General features: G+C 41.1%; 2 protein-coding genes across 2 annotated transcripts in view; one reads left to right on the top strand and one right to left on the bottom strand.

The window, feature by feature from the left end:
* The first annotated feature begins 1264 nt into the window (after positions 1–1264).
* TMEM215 (transmembrane protein 215) lies at positions 1265–3747 on the top strand. Its single transcript, XM_027904278.1, has one exon. The coding sequence runs from the start codon at positions 1446–1448 to the stop codon at positions 2163–2165; it is 720 nt and encodes a 239-aa protein (XP_027760079.1). The 5' UTR covers positions 1265–1445; the 3' UTR covers positions 2166–3747.
* A 7815-nt stretch (positions 3748–11562) lies between these two features.
* The window catches only part of LOC114068670 (atrial natriuretic peptide receptor 2-like), a 36366-nt gene continuing 30140 nt past the window's right edge, over positions 11563–17788 (bottom strand). The window contains exons 20-23 of the mRNA XM_027905020.1: positions 16033–16185; positions 15047–15145; positions 12610–12701; positions 11563–11909 (exon numbers count right to left, since the gene is read on the bottom strand). Coding sequence (XP_027760821.1) covers positions 11760–11909; positions 12610–12701; positions 15047–15145; positions 16033–16185 — 494 coding nt within the window. The 3' untranslated portion in view covers positions 11563–11759. The remainder of the gene's footprint in view (positions 11910–12609; positions 12702–15046; positions 15146–16032; positions 16186–17788) is intronic.

Here is a 17788-nt window from a genome sequence, read left to right as displayed (position 1 = left end):
CCAGTGTGTACTTCTACTCCCACTTACTCATCCTTCAAATTAAAGAGCAAAGGCTATAACATGACATCCCGTTTATGAAGAAAGTGTCCTATAAGGCAAGAGTTGTTCCCAATAATGAAAGGATATTCTTGGGCAGTTTGGAAACCTACAACCCAGAGGTGCTCTGTTTGTGTTGTACAGTAGGGAGGGTAAATAAGATCCAGGTTGCTCCATGACTTAAAGTTGAGGAACATTTGTGTGTTTCCTGAATTGGCTTCTGTGAGCTTTCCAAATTCTAGTATGAAGAAAAGAAATCATATTAATGGGAAACCCATGGTTTCACAATTTAATTCAGTGTCCTTTTCTATGATCAGTCCTTTTCATCTCCCAGTACCTCTCACCAGGGGAAACTATTTACTCCTTTATTTCACTGGCAGCCTTCCTGATCATGCTGCTGTCTTTCCACATTCCTTCCTATACTCATTCAACCTCGAGGTGCTTACTTTGAATTGCCATCACCCAACTGCATCAAAACACAGGGACGATACATCACAATCACAGCCGGCCGGCCTTTGGAACCGAGGAAACCCCTGCGAGATGCAACCTAACATGTAAGTTCACTCCTAGGGTCCTGGGGAGGGAATAACAGCGGGAGAGGCTTTTTCCCTAAAGGCCTCCTCCGGGGTGGAATCCAGCTGCAGCACAGCATCTCCTGAAGCCTTGCTCTCCACTTGTGCCTAACTCAGGAAAGGACTCGGGGCAGGACTACTGTCTGCCTGGGGGATCATTTAGTCCTCAAGCCCTGTCCCCACCGAGGCAGGGGCTTTCGGGGCGGGGATCCATACTCAGGATGCGCAGGCCGACCGCCCCGGGGAAGGACGCCCGTCGCGGGTCCCCTCGGGAGGGAAAGGTTGCCGGGAGTGGCGGCAGGGCCGGCCGAGCAGCGGTGGCCATCAGGTGGGGGAACACCTCGCTACCAACCCCGCGGCACTCGGGGGCCGTGCGTGTACTCACGGCTGCTGCGGGGCTCCGGCGGGGCCGGAGGAGGAGGAGAAGAAAGAGAAGGAGGAGGAAGGAGGAGCAGGGCAGATGTTCCCTCGCGGCCACCCGCTCCTCGCCCGCCCGCTGCTTGAAACCGCCCTTTGTCGGGGTTTGAACCCCCCGAGACCGCTCGTGGGAGGGCGCGGCGGGGCTGCCGGAGGAGTGAGCGACCCTCCCGCCTCAGCGTAGCTCAAGGCGGCTCCAGGGAGCGAGGGAGGGAGGGAGGGAGGGAGGAGGCAGGACGGCTGCCGGCTCCGGCCCGCCCTCCGTCTGCGGCTCCACCGACGGGAAGGCGAGCGGTGCCGGCTGTCGTAGTCCTCCGCGCTTCACTGTCTGGGAAACTTGAGTCGCTTGCCGCAGAGCATCTGTGCCCTGCCCCGAGGGGCGCCCCGGCGGAGGAAGGTGGCCCCGCGGACAGCGGCAGGATGGCGCGGACTCTGAGACCCGACGACATCAACCCCCGGACGGGGCTGGTGGTGGCTCTGGTCAGCGTCTTCCTGGTGTTCGGCTTCATGTTCACCGTGTCCGGCATCAAGGGAGAGACCCTGGGAGATATCCCGCTGCTGGCCATCGGGCCGGCCATCTGTCTGCCGGGCATCGCCGCTATTGCCCTCACCAGAAAGACCGACGGCTGCACCAAATGGCCCGAGAACATGCGTCCGTGCTGTAAGCGAGTGAAGGACAGAGATGTCATGGAGCTGCTAAGGACCCCCTCAGACCTGGAGTCTGGCAAGGGGAGTTGTGACGAACTGGCCAAGAAAGCATACCAGAAGGACAGGAGAGTGCTGCGGGGTGAGGAGAATTCCGTGTTCGTCTGCACCACCACCGCTGCCACCATGGGAGAGTGCAACAGCCTCACCAAAAAAGCGGAACAGGAGGACATGCTGAAATACCTGGAGGCCTCTTACCCCCAGATACCGGGGAGTGTGTGCATGGGAGACGGCTCCATGTACAGTGCCTTGGAGAAGAAGAGCTCTTCTCCCAGCAGGGACAGCACTGCTTGCCCTGACATTGAAGACAACATTTTTGTGGCACCTAAGGACAGTATAATTGTCTGTTCTTACAAGGATAACAGCCCTTATGACAAATACTGTTGTTACATAAACCCTACCGGAATCAACTCAGACCAGGAGAGCATAGTGTGAAAGATGCATACTCTATATATATGTGTGTATACAAAAACTGCAACTTCAACTTCTTGATAGGGGATAATATAGCTGACTGCACTGCATGGGACAATCCTGATACTATTTCAATTTAACCTGGTATGTGACTGATACTCAAACCTTTTGTGCCTGAAATACTGTTTCTGTAAGTAAACAAGCATGTTTAAAGGTTAAAGAATTCCATTCTTCATTTTTTGGGGAAAAAAAAAAGAAATTACATTTTAATTTTATTTTCTTCCTTTCTCTCCCTTCTGTTTTACTGCTGCCTATTGTACCAAGCCCGTAGGCACACTGGCAGGAGGGCAGTGGCTGTCAGCTGAGATCAAGAGCTGAATCAGACTCAGGCTGTCTGTGGGAAAGAATGTGGTGCTCTATGGGTAAATGAATCTTTGAAGTACTGTCACTTCATTTTGGGAGGGATTGAGAGATGTCAACATGCACTCCAGTAGATGGCTGATGTTAGGAAGTGTAGAAGTGATTTGTCCCCCTTCTTCTCCCTGGTAGGATTTTATTTTCCTCTGAATCAAGAAATCAATGTGCTGACCCTGTGGGCTCTTCTGAAAGTCTCCTAGGAACCAGATAGACTCAGAGGACTGTTCAAAGGCTAATCCATCATCCATAACATGCAACATAGATGTGTTAGCTTAATTCTTCACTGGTTGGAATGTTTTTAACACTTTTGCATTTCATACGCATACTTGACAAGGAGATTACAACATGATCGTTACACAGTTCTTGCACAGGCTAGAAGCAGATGTCAGTGGACTCAGGCCTTTAAAATGTATTTCAGTACCTCAAAAGTTGCTTAGGGAATAGACTTCTGTGGGTTGTGTGCAGATCAGGATCTTACCCTTCTGAAAATGCCATTTTCTTGTGCCTTTTCTAAAATGCCAGATGTTTCTGTATCAGTGATGCATGGTTACAGTCCACTCAGAGATCTCAAAGCCATGCTTTGCTGGGGGGAGGAAAGAGGGGACCTGACTGACATGTTTTTGTTCACAGCTTACGGATACATATCAAGAAAATACGAAGCAAGTAATGAGGATTAACTGTTCAAAATCTGAGCCTGAAGTTAACATGCAGAAACACAAATCCCAGCTATTATGTCTAACAGTAAATTGCATTTTCCATGCTGTGTATAAAAATCTTAACTGGCCTCTACTAACTCGGTATCGGAGATGTGGTATGTGCATGCTAAGCAGCTACTCTAAGGGTAAAGGTCTTTGGTTGCTAAAGCATAGAGTTAGCATCTCACAGAGCCCCAGTTTCTATAACTGAACTCTCACAACTCCAAAAAGTTCCTGTGTGATGCAAGTCTTACCAACTATTTTTACTAAGCTGTTTTTTGTCAACCATAAGTTGTACCAGATAAATGTTTTGAATTACCAGAATAGGAAACAAGAAAATCAGGGCCTCTTTTGTAGCAACCCGAGGTATTCTGTAGAAGGTGAAAAAGAATTTTGCACTGAAACGAGCCTTTCCATGCCATGGAATTGTCTGGATGGTGAATGTAAATTTTATGCATACACTTATGTGTTTGTTTTCTTTGTTTAGAAACTGACTTCAAATAGTAACAGTCAGCCAGTCTCAGAAAGGTTTCCAGGAGGAGAAAACAAATTTTTTTACATTGGATAGTTTTATTTCTTTCAGATCAAACAAGTGTGGCTTTGGCATCAGAATACTATTAGGATAAATTCAAAAAACAGTAGCTAGTTTGAGTCAGGTAAAGCCTCTCAATAGGTGGTTACAAGCAGCTTTGCTGCTCAGGCACACAGCAAAAGTACTGTGGTAATAAATAAACACTTGCACTCTTATACAGCCCAAGTTTTATTCACTGAGCAAAGGAATTCCACAAGACAGACCCTCTCTCTGACATGTTCAGCCCCCACTTCCACATAACAGCAGTCTGTTGCCAGCAGCTCACCTCCTGCAAGCTTAGTCACTGCAGGACCTAATCTACAATGTGCAGAGGAGGTCTTTGATGGCACTGGGAAGTCCTACTTCACAACCTCTGAAGCCAACAGCTAAACACTGCTGATGAACATGATAAGGAATAGAATCTTTTGCTTTCTGTTTCCAGGCAAAGCAGGTGAGGGTCTCTAGTGTGTGCCCATGTGCGCTCAGCATCACTGAAGATCAGACCCACAATGAAAAAACAGGCTACTGGGTAGCTGTGTCCTGCCTTTGACAGGGTTGTGAGCAATCACTTGCATAAGAAAGCAAAGCATCAGCCTGCTGGGAACCTAGATTTGTACAGTTCTGCAGATATATATATATATATATATATATATATGAGTGCCCCTGGTGGTGCAGTGGTTAAGCCGCGGCGCTGTCAACGCCGAGACCCGGGTGCGATTCCTGGTCGGGGCCACTCCCCGGGCAGATGGAGCTTGTTAGCCCATAAGGCAATCCATCTACGTCCTGAGGACCTCGCTGCCACCGTCCAAGTGTGCTTGGCCCCGGCAGATGAACCTCAGGATTAAAGGGTGGGCTCAGTTCCGCGCACACTGTGTCTCACCTAAAAAATCCAATGCGCAGGCTGGAAGGTGGAAATACCTTCCCCGGTTCTTCGTTCGCGAAGAGACTGGCCATTACCATATATATATATGTATGTATGTATGTATGTATGTATGGGAAGAGGTCAAGTTTTTCAGTTTTTTTCTGGGAATACATATTCTCTGTCAAAAGTTTTTTTCAAGACAAAACAGCAAACTGTAGTGGCAAACAGAATGGTAAAAATCTAACTTGAGATACAGACATGCAGATCTGAGTCACATGCATTATTCCATTCTTAGTGTAAAAACTAGAGAATGTTTGTGTTAAAGCAAAGTGAAATGGGAGTGAAAACTTCCCACAATATATAAAGATTATTTTTAAAAAACAGTTAAAATGTGGTATTTACAGGCAATTTCGTCTCTCTAATTCATTTTGCTGAGGTAAGATTTCTTAACAAACTACAACTTTAGGCAATATTTCTAGGCTAATCCACCATAATCCACTAAAGTTGTTTATGGAACATGTGAGAATTTGATTTTAAAGAAATATATTAGTATGGCCTCTGAAATCTCTTTCTTTACATTTTTTTTCCTTTCTTTTCTGCTAGTTAAACAGAGAATGAAATGGAAATGAATTAATTTGGCCATTTTAAAAATAAGAATTTGTTAATTTGTTTTGGTTTTTTTTAAATAAAGTGACCTTTTTCATACACCCTAGTTTTACCAGTGAAATCTACTGCTTATCTGATTGAAGATGGCATGACAGAAGCTTCAAGGTTTTTATGCAGATAACCTGCCCAGGCCAGAGAGCTACTAGGACTTTATTTTTGTTCAGCTCATTTAGTCTCTTCTGATGGCCACTAGAACTTGTAGTACCAGTGATGATCTTAGAACAAGAAGGAATAATCATGTTGCTTTTCAGAGGCAGCTTCTAGTCTGAATTTGGCTTCAGGATACCACAGTTTGGGGTGTGATTCTAAGCCGTGACCAGAGATGAGAGGTTCTTTTGGTCCTTACTAATTTGAAAAACCTCTCTGTCAAAATCCCACTACTGTCCTCAGTGTTATCTTCCAAAGAATGCATGCAGCTGTAGAGGAGCTCTGCTTCTGGGATAAATGTCAATTGCCACATACTGCTTGGTCCTAAAACGTGGGTGGCAGGTTGTATATAGCATTTGAAGTAAAAGAGCAATTTGGACGTTCAGAGAAGGTTCCTAAGATATATAAAAATTATTTTTGGAATAGCATTTGTCATAGTGTCATAGTAGAGTTTATCTTCTTTTAAGAAAAAATGTGATACAAAGATCAACAGTACACAGGGAAATTTTATGTTACTTTTTTAAAATTTCTGTTGTCACAAATAGCATTTTTTACAGTCATACAAGCTGATCATTGCAAAGTCTTTAACAGACAGTTGGAAATTTTAGTCAGTGTGCAATTTGTCCTCCTGAGCACTAAGCAGTAGCTGGTACTTCCTGCCAGGAATGGAACAAGCAGGAGGTGAGCATGCTCAGAGTATGTGTCTCTCAGGGCTGGTATTGAGTTCTTGATCCTCATTCTGCAGAGATGTCCTGCTCTTCCACAGGCAGTTCCTCCCCATCCAATCCAACCTCTCTGCAGTCCTGACTCCAGTAACTATTTACTGTGTTGTAATTAGCGGAGTAACAGCTACTACGACCTTGTCTCAACATTTCTGCTGCTACATACCAAACTGTTTACAGAATGAGCTCCAGCTGTTTGCCAGGGTGGTAGAATTTGACACTGCATCATCCATTTGATGATCCAACTAAACTGTCTGTTCTTGCAGCACAGGTTTGGGATTTTGTGGTGAGTTAGAGATGGGTGACTGTCAGGCCACCAAGGCAACCTGATTTTCATTTGCATGTAGGAACTGATCTATTTATTTGCAGAGCACAATCAACACAGAATCTTGAGTCTCAACACGTTGTCAGTAAAGCCATATTGCTCGACAATGTAGTTCTGACACAAAGATTTTTGAGTCCTGAAAGATTTCTGTCTAAGTTTCTAACAATAATTTTATTAAAACTTGTAGAGGAGTTTCCTAATACGTAGACTAGAAGTGTTTTCTTGCCAGATTCTTAACACACATTGTGGGGCATCAGCTGCAAAGCAGCTCGTGCTGAGCCCATTTATACTCTGCAGCCAGCCTGAACGTGCAGTCCCTACTGGGACTGCTCTCAGAGAGTTTTTAACTTCTCTGGTGGTATCTGCCCTTTTATGTCTGGAAACAACACAGACAGTGGATCTACAAGTGACTTTTGCTGCTCTCTGGCAAACTTTCATCAATAAGCATTACTGTTAATTTATCAGTCCTGTCAGCGTTAGAATTCCAGACCCTCTGTGTCCTTACCAGACAAAGAGATTCATCTTTAATAGGTGTTTAAATCTTGGCTTATTTTCTGTTCAGAACAGTTGCATGAATTAGCCTTGAGTCAGATACACACGAGTGTTTATGCTTAATGTTTTTTCTTCCTGCAGCATGGATGGCTGCATGTATATTGTACATTTGTTTGCAGGAGCAGGTCACAGAACGCACAATGTAGCCATATATTAATTTGAGATCTCCTCAGAGGTGTCTTTCTAATACCTCACCTTACTTTTCTGCTTCAATCCTATTGTTGCAATTTATAATTCCTTCCATCCTTGAGGAGGAGAGAGTTTTTCTAAGAACAACTCTGTTACAGCTCTTTAAGAACACACAGTTCTTCCAATAGAGTTAAAAGCATCCCAAGTCTATGCTTCAATACAGCCCCTGTGAAATCCTGGCAATTGAAAACTGAAATTTTCCAGTGCTTTGCATTCAGTATTTCCCCAAACTATTGGTAAAAGCATTGAACCTTTGGTCAATTCAGAAAGATTCAGTTCTAGTATTTTGTCAGCTTCAAGTGTCATTACTTAGGGAGTGAAAAAGCATTAAACACTTTGAAAATCTGGGTCTGTACTTCGTTCTAGTGAGAGTAGAACAGAAAAAGAGGTGTCATTCATGACAGCAAAAGAGACCAAATTTGTCAAATTAATTGTGTTAAATTCTGGTCACAGAGGCAATATGTTCAGTGCATTCTTTCATATGTGTATTTTCTCTTTGGTAGCTTTCCCTGAGCAGGTTCCTTAGGTAGGGACAGTGTTTTTCTGCCTGAAGGCAGGACACAAGAGCTGCAGAAAAAAAGTAGATGTAGTAGAGATCTGATGCCAGGAATGTTGATTCATTTTCAGATCTCATCAAAACACTTATTTGCACATCACTGTATTTTACTATGAAATGCAGTAACAATCAGCAGTTTTCATGTACATAAAGATGCTACTACATAAGCTTTGTATTTGGCACTCACTAGCAGGAAGTAACTATTTTGTTGCTGTTGAAATCCAAGGCAAAATTCACAAAGGTGTAATAGTAAAAATTTGATGTGGAGCTTCAGGGTCAAACTTAGTGCCATATGGAAACTGTTGAATTCCTTTTCTTTTGATTTAGTTCCAAAAAGGATACATATTCACTTAAGACGTAGTGCAGTGGAAGGGTGAGGTATCACTAGAGAAGACAGGGTAGCTTGTTCACTTTCTGAACGGGTGAACTGAGTTTAGTGTGCTGTGGGGCACTAAATAACATCAGATAGACACATGAATGCTTTTTAGAAGGTTCCCTCACAAGTTCTACAATACCCACTGTCTCACATTTCAAACTTGTTGTTTTATGTCTCTACATCATAAAGTTCATTTAAGCAAATTTTAAATTAGCAAGGGAATTTTCCTGTATTGTCTTTGGAGAGAACATTTTATTGCAAATTATTTCATCTTTAAATTCCAATTCAGAATGTAAAAAATGTGTAATCCATTATTTTATACTTACTGGCATGAAGTAGGGAAAAATTCAGAGAGGAATTAGGAGGACAGGGAGCTCATTAACTGAAAAGCAGATGGTAGTCAGCTGGAGAATAATCAGAATAATGTTGCATAGCCTTGTCTTTTTACTGGTCTGAAAGGACAGCCCCAGAAAGACACTCTTAAAAAAAACCAAAGATTCTTACTATTGAGGTCAATGCAGGTGGAAGGGCTATTAGTAATTTTTGTCTAAGTGGGGTGGGAGAGATGTTCTACATACTGAGGAATCTCATACTAATCAGACATAGATCTTCAAGACACCTTACATCCTTTGACTGCACAGTCAGGCTCAACAATCATGCTATGCCCCTGCACTGTTTGCAAAGAACACCTGATTTCATTTCACTTTTATTTGAATAAATAAATTTGAATAAATTCATGTCTTTGGCTGACTAATCAGCTGTACGAAGCAGCAGATAACTTTTCTGTTTACAAAAAAACCCCCTTGGAACTGGAGACCCCCTGCACATATCAATAACAAGCTAAATAAAAGATGTTTGCTACCTAATCTAGGGGATAAAGAATAACTTCTTGGTGGCAAAAAAAAAGTCTTTTTTCAATGCCAATGGTTTGAAAGAAATCTATGAAGTTATACACTTGGAAAAACATTAATGATTTTTTCTTTTTACTTGTTGTAATTTTTTAAAATATTGTAATTATTCAGTCTGTTCCTCAATATTCAAGTTGAAACAAGATAGTGAAAGTTCATCAGTCTAATTAAAGACTTTCATAAGTCAGATTTTGTGTTGTGTGATTTCTTTAATGTTCTTGTCTGCATTCTCAGTGCTGTGTGGATGGAGCTGCAACAAGCAATCATCAAAATGCATAATCCTTCCATAAAATCACCACATCATGAATACAGTATTAGCACCCTCTGTGTTATTTTGCATAACTGTGGACAATGAATGCCACTGAGTGAAGAAATTATCTATAAGGTACATATAATTTTCACTTCTTCAGCTCTATTACTGTAATTGCTTTCCAATTTTCTGGTAGGAATATAATGCCCAAGGAAAGGAGGAGCACATCACATACTTATCTGTATAGAGTGCCATTTTAGAAAAGAATTCCTGCTTGATTAGCTGACTAACTCCACACCTGGGACGTGAATTTCTGTGAATTTGAAGCATCTCACAGATGAACACTGTGCTGGTTATCATATGTTACCAGCTGGTAAATGTTTTCCTGCATCAGAAATATTTTGGTAGCCATTGACTACACCTGTCCAGATGTCTGAGGTAAATCTTAAAATACTTGTCCGTTGACTGAGGGCATTTGTGTTTGCATCTGTGACGTTCATTACCCTGTACTTCTGTCTTTTGGAGGAAGAGCATCATATTGTTACAGTCATCAGACAAACTGACATTCAAAAGGACTACTGCTTGAAGTTGCAGGAGAGTTATCACGGATTCTACGGTCCTTAGAAAATAATCCAGTTCTCATTCTGGAGATGCTCTGTTTGATCAAGAAGTAACAACTGAGGTAGGCTGACACTGGCATCCTTCAAGCTGTATCTCTTTCATAGATAAACACCAGGCTCTAAGCCTCCCAAGTCTGCAAGAGTCTATATTATCTTTAGCAGAACTTGAATTACTACATGAAGACTTGTTAGAGGTGAAAGCTGTCAATCCAACAAGCTTGCTAATGGTCACTTATCACTCATTTCTTTCTAGAAGAATTTAAACTCATAAGACACACATTTTAGAGCTTTTAATTCTATAAACAACATTTAAATAAAGCAAAAGAGTTAAAACTGAAGTATTGCTACAGGCAAATATAACAAAGCATATGCTTTCACATCACATTTCATAAAAAACCCTATGATATGTGCCTTTTTAATAAAAAATTATACACAAGTGTTGACTCATTTAAAGAGTAATGTAAAATATGGATTATATAATAGAGCAGAGAGTTTGACAATTTCTATATAGGATTTGGATGATGGAAATTGTTGTAATAGAGAACATCTCTTCGCTCTGGATAACTGAAAGGTTTATTTCACAAAGATTACAAAAACGATAACTGTACCTACTAATATGAAATTCAAAAGCAGAGAAAATATTTTTTAAGGCTTACAAAAAATATGAAACCAATTAAAAATTTTAATTTTAAAAAATTTGGCTGGTCTTCCATGTGCCAAAATCAGCTATGTCTATTCTCCTTGCTTTGTATCCTTCCTCTCTCTATTTCATGTACCTAATTCTGGGTTGTTTGTTAATCAGTTGAACTGGAGCTGGCTAAACTCTTCAAAATAGATTAGCCCTGAAAGGTAAGTCTTCAAAGGAAGTCTGCCACTGCAGTGCTCACAGAATCATGCTCATCTACAGATTACTCCACTTGTAGGGATGGGTCTCTCTTTACAGGAAATGCTTGCTCAGGAATGACCTTTTCTAAACTCTGTCCTAATTACTCAGTGACTCAGAGGGCTGCCTGATTTCACACACAGCTAGCCAGCAATAGTAGGTTCACTGCCATGTTAGTCAAAGCAACTACATAACATCAGCTAATGTTGAGCTGTTTTTTCGGAGAAATCCCAGAAGAGCCAAGGACAAGAGCAGCTATAATGAACTTTATTCTGTTTGACAATGCGCAATGTCTTTAGTTTCTCTCCCAAGATTTCAAGATCTCTGTATTGAGGCATCAGGTGTCCCTGGGAATAGACTGTATGGAGCCACACCAGTCTTTCTTTGTAAATTTTTCTATGTTCCAGACCATGGACCTTGCTTTCTCACATGCACACATCTCATTTTTCACTCTCACAGCACAAAACTAATCACAACCACAAGGTTTATCATACCACTAAATTACAATACTGCACTGTCTCCCACTTTCCTGTGAGAGCACCTTACAGACTGGAATGTCTGGCCAGCAGATCTTGAAGTCATGGTGGCTGCTGGCAGGGATTACACAGCAAAACCTAATCAAAAAGTAACACTGAAGGGAGCTACCTTCTGCCCTGGTAGCTCATGGGCCAGTCTTATGTATTATTCTACAAGATAAATTTTTTTCCTTTTTGTATTTTTGGTGTCACTAATAGGAGAGACACCTGCGAATGAAATCTGAGCTAATACAGTCACAAGGCCAAGGGGGTGTGCTATCTCTTCTCTAATTTTCTAATTCAGCAGGATGATCTAACAGGCCAAAAACCACACTGGAGTCAGTGATTGGTTAGTAGTAGGACTTCAGAGAGGATCACTGGAAAGGATGCCTGGTATCAAACTGTATGAAGTTCCATTGGCATCTTGAGGATTCACAGAAGTGGTGGTGATTGTCTTCTGGAGGGCAGAGGTTTTCTTACCTTCAAGCCAGTATGTTACCATGTCTCCTTTCCCCTAAGGAAGAAAATTAGTCATGGAGTTATAACACTATCCCTCACTTATGAAATAATTTTCTTACTTCAGCACAAAGAAGTTCCAAAAGGAGATTGATGTGCCTGTGAGCCATTTTACATACAGGAAAAATGAGTCATAAGATCTTTCCTTAAAAGATAGTGGCAGCAGTATCAATTGAAACAATTCTTTGAAGTCCCATTCAAAACTGAGTTCACAAGTATGTTAGTTCTCATATGGATCTCACATGATGGTTTGTGATGTCTCTGAATGCCCTTTTTTTTTTTTTTTTTTTTTTTTTTTTTTTTTTTTTTTTTTTTTTTTTTTTTTTTTTTTTTTTTTTTTTTTTTTTTTTTTTTTTTTTTTTTTTTTTTTTTTTTTTTTTTTTTTTTTTTTTTTTTTTTTTTTTTTTTTTTTTTTTTTTTTTTTTTTTTTTTTTTGAATGTGCCATACAGGACTTTCAAGCTTGGCTGAGTCCCTCATCTCTGACTTATCAGAGTTGTCCCATGAACAAGCCATCGGAATTGGTTCTGGTTTAAAACTTGAACGTGCATTCTTCAGGTCAGGAATTAGTCTAACTAAAGGACTATGAGATATAAAGGACTGCAAGATATTAAGGACTGCATGGGTTAAAATTCAGGTACTCCAGAGTAATTTCACACTCTCCTCTCCGAAAAGCTGAGTATAGATGTTGCATACAAACCTTGACTTGTAAATTCCCACGGCATACTAACACATACTCTCCAATCTGCTCCAACAGTTGGTATGTACTTGAACTGCACTGTATTTTAAGAGCTGGAAAGAGAAATAGTTGTCATATTATCAAATAATTAAAACATCTAAGACAAATCCTGCAATGTGTGCCAAAGATTTCAAGACCCATTAATGAACTCCTCTTTTTTTTTTTTTTTTTTCATGTCTTCACTGACACTCCTCTGTTATTTGCAATGTTCACACACAAGCTCCAGTACCCTGGCCTATCTGTGAGAGCACCTCACAACAACTATGTGGCTCTCAACAAACACTACCCTTCACATTCTGCATCTAATAATATCTGTCTGCTCTTTGCAGCTACTGATGAGCATCCTTTTCATCTGGTGAAGAAAACTGTATAAATTCCACCTCCTGGTCAATAAAGAGCCAGCTCTTTCTTCACACATATAGTTTCCAGCGAAGTCTAAGCATTAAAGAACTTCTATCCTTGCTCTGACTCCAAACCTGTAAGTAAAGACAGGTGGAAGAGACAATATTATCATAATTCCACAATTTTTTTTAACAGTGTGATTTTTCCCAATTTGAGATTTTACCTTCACGTAAGCCTCACCTTCCTTACTGTTTGCAAATGATGGGGAAGGACCAAAGAAGAGGAGAGAGAGAAGAAATTCTACTTTTGCCAGAAAGCAAAATTCTGCCAAAATTTTAAAAATTGGGAAAAAAAAAAAAGGAAACAAAACTGGGTTTTGTTTTATTTTCTTTTGAGGGTTTTTTGCTTGTAACATTCAGTGACACAGAGTAAATCATTATGCTTCCCTGTTTGAAAAAGATCCCAGATGATGGTAGCACTGTCTAAGACTTAGTGATTTTTCATATAACAGAAAATGACAGTTTTATAATATCCACTTTTGTTTGTTTGCCTAAATGTTTTTTTGAAGTCTCAGAACACTCCCTGAAGATCAGGAAATATGTGTTTTTCAACATATATAGATACATATCTCAAAAATATTCTTTGCAGTGGGTACACGATATTTTAACTTGTCATCCTCCTTGAGAACAAGACACTAGGACTCAGATTCCAGGTGATAGCATATTTTATGTACATGTATAGTAAATAATTAATCTATTTTAAAGCAACCAATTTAGGGTGAAAACGAGATAATGTAATTTGAGATCCTCAGATGTATATGGCCAGGGAAAGAGGAAGATAAAATAAAGACTTGAAAGATAAAATGCTCTGTCTCTATACAGAGTAAGTTTACAGTGTTGATGCACCATATAAGAAAGACTGACATACAGAACAAAATGAATGATGAACTATGAAGAATGATGGAAGCAGATTTTGAAGGCATTAGTTTTAAGGCAGTTCTGGTAAGATGATTCAAGGAGCCTGAAAGGAGGAGAAGAAAGAAAAGAGTTATCTGGGACACTGACAGAAAGAAAATTAAATTATGTGTTTTCCACTCAGGCTAACATCTGCTTTGGGAAAATGTACAAAATGATAAGAAGGAATGGATACCGGTGATTCTCAAATCCCGAGACTAAACCTTCTAAACCATCAGGTAGGACCACTCCATTGCCTTCCTACCCTGTTTTTAGTGAGTTCTGGTAGATGTTAAAAGCATCGCTTTTTTTCATGAAATTTAACTTGAAAAAAAACTTGTATTTGCTTAGTTCAAATACATTTACAATGCACTATAATGTGAGCCATAAAGCTATTCACCTTCATTTCATGAATGAAAGGAAACAAGCTATAGAGGTTCTTTGACCTTGAATCACTTTCTTTTCTTATTTTTTTTTTTCCAATTCTTGTTCACTGGGCTAAAGTATGTCAGAACGTGAGGTTCAAATGCTCATACTGGCTAAAGATGAAGTATGCAAACTAAAGCATTATCTCCTGGGAAGAAATGAAGGTGAGAATATCTCCACTCTTTAATCTCTAGAAATTTCTGTCTATTCTCTTTGCTGGGAGACATATACATAATCTTCTATAACAGTTAAAGACAGACATAGCTCCCATGGTGTCCTTGTGTTCTCCAGTAGAGAAAGTTATCAGCAGAAGAGAGGAGTTACGAAAATGTTTTTATTATAAATTCAGCATGGTGCCAGGTAAAAATAGGAACAATGAACATAATTATTTGCCTCTCATTTTATCTTATTCTTACCTTTTTTTACCATAGAGAACTTCACAGCCTCAGAAATCCCTTTCTAGGACTTGGGGAATAAGGGGATCTGGTTACAAGAACGGTTGTAGAGAAAATATCACTGTCGTAATTTGCTCATAGGCAGACTGGAACCAGAAATCAAGAACCTTCTAAAGGATTTTCAGTAGTTTGAATAGGTCAGGACACAAAACTCAGCATAACATTTTTTCAGAACTCATGCAGGGATGATCAAAACCCCACCTGCAGTGTGTTCCTTATTACCTTCGCTGGTAGATTCCATCCTGGAAGCTGTGTTCACAGTATCTCCAAACAAACAGTACCGTGGCATTTTGGTTCCAACAACTCCAGCAACAACTGGCCCTGTTAAAAAAAAAAAGCAAAATAAAGTATTTTGTGTTTATAAATCACGTAATCAGTCATACAGCCTTATGTCTGCTTCCTACACTACTTTATATCTCATTCATTAAATAGTTGAAGACTGAGTGTCAGTATTGTCTTTACATGGCCTACACATCTGTCTTACAGGTAGATTTCAGAACCATGGAAGGAATTCCGAAAAGGCCTCAAAGGAAAACAGTGGGGGAAGTGGTGATGTGATGGAGGTGGTGTGTATGAATAAAGGCATCTGCAGAACCTCATTTCAACATATTTTCAGGGGCAATGACATAGGAATGTTGTCAATAGGAGTTGCACACACAACACTCACTATCATATGGAAAGACAGGAACAGGAAGCAACCTGCTCCTGCTGAAGGTAGTAAATGAGCATTTTGGTTCCTTCATGTCAGCCCCAACTGATTTAAAACATAGAAGATATGATCTCTTGGTGAGACAATGTGTGCTGTTTAACTGGCAGGTGCTGGGCAGTACAGGACAGGTCCATCTCTGATTGTCTGTCAAGCAGCAGTTGCAATCACATATCAGAGAAGATCAGGGAGCTGGGAGTCTGAGAGCAAAGCCTAGATCAAAGAGTCAAGAAACAACTCAGTTTTGAGAACAAGGACAACCAACAGACACAGAAGGTCAGTTCTCACTTGCATCAGCAAAGGTACTGGGACCATGGAATATTTCCAATGTTGTAGTCTGCATTGAGTTACCAATATTCCATGTATCCAAAATCTGTTGGGATGACCTCTGTGCCCCCTCTCATATCAAGAAATTAACTTTGCTCTTAATGGAGAAAAAATGGTCACTACAGAAGCATTTGCTGAGCCAGCGGAAGACATTTTTGCAGCCCTCTCAACATACCTGAATGGATTCCTGCTCTTATTTTTAGAAGGGTGTCGGGCTTGTGTGGGATCTTAAAAGTCTTGCAGACATCCAGGAGGTCTAAAGCCATGCTTGCAATCTCACCAGCATGAAGGATCCCATTCTCTTTGAGTACTCCTGAAACCACCATATCTTAACACAACAATACAACTGTGTTAATGTTTGGCATTACACACTACATAAATTTACCAAAGGGTGCTGCGCAAATTAAACAAAAACAGTGCTGAGCTGGAGGGCCATGACTGTGAGAACGATAAACTCTCACTAAACTGTGAATTTATGTAGGATTTGCTGCTCCAGCTGGATCCCTGTACATCCATAGGGCTAGATGGGATTCATCCAGTAGTACTCAAAGAGTTGGCTGAAGTCATTATGAAACCTCTCTCAGTGCTTTTTGAATGGTCTTGAAAGTCTAGGGAGGTCCCAGCTGACTGAAAACTGTCAAATGTTGTCAGAATTTTCAAGAAGAGGAAGAAGGATGACCCTGAAAACCACAGGCTTGTCAATCTCACTTCAGTGCCTGACAACATTATGGAGAAGATTATTCTGGAAGCAACTAAAAAATACCTGAAAGACAACACAGTCATCAGTCACAGCCAGCACAGCTCCATCAGAGGAAAGTCCTGCTTATCGAAATTAATTTCCACTTGTGACAACCCATCTAGCTGACCAAGGGAAGCCAGTTGATGTAATCTCTTTGGATTTCAGTAAATTTTTCAGTACTGTCTCTCACAGGATCCTTCCGGACAAGATGGCCAGCACACAGCTGGATAAACACATCATGGGCTGGATGAGGAATTGGCTCATGGATCGAGCACAGAGGGTAATGGTGAAGTGGGTGACATCGCACTGGAGACCTGTCACTAATGGGATTTTGCAGGGCTCCATCTTAGGCCCTGTGCTCTTCAATATCTTTGACTTGCAGGTGGGACTCAAAGGGACACTGAGTAAGTTTTCCAGTGATACTAAATTGCCTTGAAGGCAGGGGGGCCCTGCAGAGAGACCTTCACAAATCAGAGGGCTGAGCAATCACCAGATGTATGATGTTTAACATGAGCAAGTGCCCGATTCTGCTGCTGGGGTGGGGCAACCCGGGCTGTTCCTATGGACTGGGGAATGAGAGGTTGGAGAGCAGCCCTCTGGAAGCAGGTCTAGAGGTTGATGTCAACTGAAGGTGTAAGGATAGAATACCCTTTATTTCTGGAAGATTTTGTTACGAGGAGACAGAGTTTTTGCTTAGGACGGCTTTCTGCCTAAAAGGTAACTCTTTCTAAAAAAGGCAGTTTTAATGCTTTCTCCCCGTCCCTGCATAGCAAGAGTAGTTCTCAGCCTCTCTCTCTGATATATGTGAGGAGAGGTGTAATATTTACAGGAATGCTACAGGGCTGTCATGCCTGGGGGAGAGTTGGAGTGGCCAACAATGATAAAGCCTGGGAGCGAATAGGTTTGCCACCTTCTTCCTGGGGCCCAGTGTTTCAAAAAGCACTGTGAGGTATTTGTAAGTTTCTCATATTCTGGCCTTCTAAATAAACTTTTTAATTCCTTCCATTGTCTTGGAATTTCTGGGTATATCTGTGTATCTTACATTACAAACACGAATCTCTCCTGGCAGCCAGGAGGGCCAGCCGTGTCCTGGGGGGCATCAGGCGAAGCATCACCAGCCAGTCGAGGGAGGGGATTGTCCCGCTCTGCTCTGCACTGGGGCAGCCTCACCTTGAATATTGTGGCAGTTTTG

This window comes from Empidonax traillii, unplaced genomic scaffold (genome assembly GCF_003031625.1).
Source record: "Empidonax traillii isolate 1590-97213 ecotype Southwest subspecies unplaced genomic scaffold, ASM303162v1 scaffold3:size4013460, whole genome shotgun sequence".
NCBI lineage: Eukaryota > Metazoa > Chordata > Aves > Passeriformes > Tyrannidae > Empidonax > Empidonax traillii.
Note: the sequence above shows the minus strand (reverse complement) of the source record. Positions and strands in the feature narration are given on the sequence as shown.

Bases quoted from the DNA above. Each gene is read 5' to 3' on its own strand.
- TMEM215 (XM_027904278.1), top strand. From the start codon at position 1,446: ATGGCGCGGACTCTGAGACCCGACGACATCAACCCCCGGACGGGGCTG.